Source organism: Megachile rotundata, chromosome 9, assembly GCF_050947335.1.
Source record: "Megachile rotundata isolate GNS110a chromosome 9, iyMegRotu1, whole genome shotgun sequence".
In the NCBI taxonomy this organism is placed as follows: Eukaryota; Metazoa; Arthropoda; class Insecta; order Hymenoptera; family Megachilidae; genus Megachile; species Megachile rotundata.
In genome coordinates, this window is record NC_134991.1 from 12260321 (window position 1) to 12265863 (window position 5543).

Consider the following 5543-nt stretch of genomic DNA (forward strand, 5'->3'; position numbering starts at 1 on the left):
TTTTGACGAAGAAGGTATAAATAAGACAGAAATCTGAGCGTTGTCGAAAGGAGACTGGCTGCAACGGCATCGATCGTAGTGAACCCAAACCCAGGCTCCCTACTATTGGTGCCGTGCGTGGTGGGGACCGTCGAGTGACGGCGGTGGTGGGGCGAACCTTACGCCAGTGGGCGGAGCCTGTGACTGAAGAGTTAATAGAGATACAATCGAGGGTGTCTAGTGCACTGCACTCGAGGCTGGGGCGTAGGAGGAGAGAAGGGGCGCGGGGAGCGGAGGGGCAAGCGGTAAGTAGGGACCACAGGTCCCCTAGTTTAGACATCACTGAGCGACGGATGGACAGCCAGTCAGACCCGTCACAGCACTCGCACGAGTCCTCGGAAACCTCGAGAAAAGCCAATACCGAGTAGACTTCCCGCTCTTGGAGCTGATCCAGAGTCGAACCGCTTTGGGCAACGGGGACGTTCCACGATTCGAACCACGTGAACGGGATCACGCGGGAACCGTTCAATTTCGATGACACAGGCAATCCGCTCGCGTTTACGAACGGCACAGTGAACCGATTGTAGTGTCATCTCCGAGAACGAGGCAGTGTTTCGGCAGTGAACTTCTGATTAATGAGTCGAGTGACAAGTGTGACCCCGTGTTCCCGTGCAGACATGTTGACGGAAGGTTAAGGACCCCTGACCAAGTCGACGATCGCGAGAGAGAGTTAATCGCGCGAAACACGCACAGGACTATTTACACGAACGAACGATGAGCGTAGCACTTGTGACGATGGATTCTGCGTACGGTCTTCGACTGGGGATTGGCAGCCACCATCACCACCACCATCATCATCATCACCGGGTGCGTTCTCCGGAGAGTCACGTGGTGCCTCGTCAAGAACAGCCGCAGGATCGTAAGGAGGACATAGAGACACCCTTGAGATTCAGCGTGGTGAACATTTTGAGGCCAGACTTTGGGCGCGAAGCGATTCTCAGTACCAAGACCCCGAAGCAGGCGAACTTGACTGGACACTCTACCACCATCCCGGTACCGATCCCGCGACACAGCCCTCTGTCCCTTCCGCGGGATTTGAGTCTCTCCTCGAACAGACTGTCTCCCACGAGACCGCAACCGAACGGTTTTTCCGTGCACAGAGAGAGGGACCTGTTTTCCACTCATTGCGGATTGACGTCGCCCCTTCAGAGGAACAGTGGACTCAGCAGAAGCGGAAGTCTCGAGAGTCTGGCGAGTAATAGGAGCTCCGTAACCGGAAGCTCGGTGACAGGAGCGCCTTCTATGGGCTCCTCGTCCTCCACCATCGGCAGCGAGTCCTTGAGCGGAGACAGCAACTTCGGAAGTGTTAGCAATTCCGTCACGAATCAGGCTGGAATCAACGGACAGAGTCCTTGGCCGGCGTGGGTCTATTGCACCAGATACTCGGACAGACCGTCTTCCGGTAGGTATTCGCTATTTATTCCTGATCAGAAGTCATGCGATCTCGCGCAAACACGGGAATGAAATAATACCGTCAATTTACCGGGAACATGCGAACGTAAGAATTAATTCGCAACCGTATTCGCTGGAATTGAATTCCCGCGGACAGATATATCTTAGTTAATCGCGTTATCAAGGAAGTCGAGCGGTACGCGAGCAGGTAGCCATAGCTCGCCATTCTCGTACCACTATTTCTCCGTATCCGCTTAATCAATTAACTTTGGCGACCGTTACATCTAGAAACCAGTTTCTATGTAAATCAACTGCGAGACGCTATCGAAAAATCGTTTGGTCGCATAAAGCTTACCCAATTATAGTCGGTCGGTGCCTGCGTTCCGCGAGCGGATTCCATAAAGAAATAACCAGTTTCCTGGAGCGTCGTTCCAGTTCCGATTTAGCGTCGTTACTATACCTCTCTATTCTGTAATCTTAGGCTGAGGCACATCAGCAGATTAATATATTCTGCTGTGCTATATGTTGGATCGATTGTATAGCGTTTAGGTATGCATATGGAGTTTGCATTAGTTCCTTTCAGTTGAGTATCGAGAGGGAGGAATTTATTTTCAGTTTCGGGGGAATTTAGGGAAGATACAGGGAGAGTTTAGGAAGAATTAAGAAGGGTGTGCGACACAACGGATGGGGGTACTACGTTGTGAACCAATGCGATACCAATGCTTGGTTTAGTCTTGTGATTCGATCAAGAATTGATTTAACATGTGGTATCACATGATAATAGAACCAATTGCAATTCTCCTTCACATACAAAATTAAAAAGACTTAAACTACCGTCACAATGCACATTTTAAAATTTCAGACCCAGCTGAAATAACTCTAATCCAAACCCATCGCATCCAAGCGAACATATCACTCGAATAGCACCTGCAACAGTTCGCATAGCATCATTCCGTTAAACCTATGTCCCCGATCTACCCTCCGCAATCATCGTGGCCCAGATACTCGTGAATCGTGTCCAAGGTGGTCCGCGACCTTACCGCCAGACAACCGTGTTACTAATTACGACGAATCTCGATTGGATCCTCTGCTTCTCACTACCGGGCTTCCCGTTAATTAAACAGTATTCGAGGATCGATGGCGGATGATAGGATCTTAATCAGGGAATTTTAGGTCAAGTATCCTGCGGATGGAATTTCTCGGCTCGAATGATCGGTTCGTGGGACTTTGAGGATAGCGATCGTGGAATTTCGGAGGCGATTCATTAGACACCAAACGAGACTCTATCGAAGGCGGACCCATGTTTTCGTGTAGCCGATCGTTTTCACCGTTTGTCTCGCGACCGGTTTTAGGAGCCGTTGTTCGATAATGCGATTCGATGCTTTATGAATATTCATCGCGTCGAACACGCGCCGAGTTTTCCGCTCGCGATGATCGCCAAATTTGGACCTGTAATAATGCAGGTCCCGGTGAAGCGATACTCGCGACAGATAAACGCGGCACCGTGTTTAATATACCAATTGCGGCCGAATGATCCAGAGATAGTCAGCGGAACTGTGCCGCAAAGGGACCCGTTCTGTTAGGCTTAATGAAAGATTAACCCGGCTGAATATCAATTGCGATGTAAAAACAATGAACAATTAACGTTCCAGGTCCGCGGACGAGGAGAGTGAAACGCACGGCGAACGGAAGCAAGAACGGCACGCCGGAAGAGAAGCGACCTCGAACCGCGTTCAGCGCCGAGCAATTGGCAAGACTGAAGAGGGAATTCGCGGAGAATCGATATCTGACCGAGAGAAGGAGACAACAGCTGTCTAGAGACTTGGGTCTCAACGAGGCGCAAATCAAGATCTGGTTCCAGAACAAACGGGCGAAAATCAAGAAAGCTAGCGGACAGAAAAACCCTCTGGCTCTTCAGCTCATGGCCGAGGGCTTGTACAACCATTCGACGGTCCCGGTCGACGAGGACGGAGAGGAAGTCGGTACCGGAAACAATCATCCTCACTGAGAGTTTAACGTTTAGCTTGCTAATACTGGCAAGACGCAGACTTTTATTACCTTTGATTTTGGGAAAATTTAGGGTAAGTTAGGGAACTTTATCCTTGGATCATGATCTTAAATAAGAGGTCTAGATGGTCTTTGTGGTCTCGAAGCGAATATAAACGCTGTACGGCAATATTCATCCCTCGCGAACGCTGTGGGATTACCAAATTTCTACCTAAACGAATCCCAACCCTTAAATCTAGAAATAAAAAATTTTCAAACATCTGTTGATAATATCCAATGATGATGAAAACATCCAATGATTGCTACCCTAAATTGACCTAATCTAAAGGAGAGCTCTGACTGTACATAAATCGCAGACTGATCCTTTCTATATTTATCAACTACCTATGTATATGAGCGTAAAGAATAGTAAGCGAACTGGATCCGATGTTTATCGGCCGGTTAAATTAATTTATTTCCTGTGTACATAGTTGTAAATACGACTGGTCGTAAATGTGTATATGTATGATACGAGATAAAGTATAATTGCCGCGCGAAGATTCTATTATTTGTGTAGGTTGCGCACGGTCGCGTGTGAATACGAAACGATCTCACACTGTATATTCCTAATTATTGTACGAGTATATACAATACGGAGTATGTATATACATACATGTATATTATGTAGACAGAGTTGGACAGCATGCGTATATACCAGTGTCTCACAATATGTGGTCGATATAATCTATGTAACCCGCTTACATGTTGCCACCGATTAAATCGAATTAAAAATACACGCTCCCTCGTTCTATGTTCTGTTCCTGTCCTCGGATTCCTTACACGGTTTCTTCGACGACAAAAAAGAAGCGAAGAAGAAGTAGAAGAAGAATAAATAATCGCTTACTCGGTCAGACTAATAGAAATCCACAATTACCGCGATCATAAATTTCGATTCGAATAAACAGCCAAGATTTCTCTCCGATCGTTAGCCGTAATTGTACACCGCATTCACAACGGCGAGTCAACGAATTTCATCTTAGCAGGGGAAAGAGAGCCGTTCCACGAGCGTCCTTTCGAAAGCGGAGAGACGTAATTAATAAAATTTACATGGTCGAAGAACGGACACATACACGGACGGGTAAGTACAGATGCGTGGCACGCCTCGTTCACGGTGACACACCGTGACGCGCTAATTGATCCCAAATTAACGAGACACCCGGTATCTCGAGCGCGACCGACAAATGGAACGTGGCGAGAATGACAGTGCGCGACTAGCTCAAACGCGTTCGCTCGCATGGCGGTAGCGATCGGCAGGAGATAAAAGATATCTGCACCTGTTAGACGCCGCCATACGTGTCTGTTCGCTAACAGATTTACGAAAGTGGCCTTTTACCTCGACACGTTGAAATTTGTTACGTTTACCCTTTTAGTTACGCCGCGTTTCCAATGATACTTTGTTGTGTCATTAACTGGTAATTTCTGAGGACATGATTGACACCTTGTGTGATAAACTTTGCGATGCTATTATACCACTGCTTTTTGCATTTGCTTATCAAGTTTTATATTAGAATTAGGTTCTCGTTAAACTTAGTTAATAGGTTTACAATATGAGATGCAAGAAATGAAACATTTTTCAGATTGATCGTAAAAGCGAATGGAAGGTGACGTGTGGAACATACATGCAACTATTTGACCATACAACGCACTGACTATTCAACACAAAAGATTTAAATAACTCTAAATTTGAGTTTCGCGAAATTTACACGTCCGATAGTTGTCGAATAAATACGACGGAACATTATTAATTGCTGTTAATTCGAACGTGAAAACCGCAGCGAGGAACAGTATCCAGGGGTAGCATCGCGCACGCAAACGGTAGCCGAAACCGAGAGATAAATTACAGAGTCGTTGTTTCTGGTCATTGTATTTAAACGTGGCGATCCCTAATTGGTAATTCTATCGGGATACTGCATTGTTCGCCGTAATTGCGCGCAACGGTATTTTCGCCAAAGGTAAATTCCATTTCACGTGCACTCTTTATTGAACGGTAGGGAGATGCACCTGGCATGATTGTATACCATCAACGTAACGCGATCATTCCATATTTCATTTTTTGAACGTTTCTC

General features: G+C 46.7%; 1 protein-coding gene across 1 annotated transcript; it reads left to right on the forward strand.

Annotated features, from left to right (window-relative positions):
- The first annotated feature begins 273 nt into the window (after nucleotides 1-273).
- On the forward strand, nucleotides 274-4213 carry LOC100882481 (segmentation polarity homeobox protein engrailed). The gene is made up of 2 exons (XM_003704983.3): nucleotides 274-1441; nucleotides 3084-4213. Exons 1-2 carry the CDS (start codon nucleotides 754-756, stop codon nucleotides 3437-3439), a joined length of 1044 nt encoding a protein of 347 aa, XP_003705031.2. The 5' UTR covers nucleotides 274-753; the 3' UTR covers nucleotides 3440-4213.
- The last annotated feature ends 1330 nt before the right edge of the window (nucleotides 4214-5543 follow it).

Bases quoted from the DNA above. Each gene is read 5' to 3' on its own strand.
- LOC100882481 (XM_003704983.3), top strand. From the start codon at position 754: ATGAGCGTAGCACTTGTGACGATGGATTCTGCGTACGGTCTTCGACTG. The intron at 1,442-3,083 runs GTAGGTATTCGC...TTAACGTTCCAG, and splicing joins CTCGGACAGACCGTCTTCCG to GTCCGCGGACGAGGAGAGTG.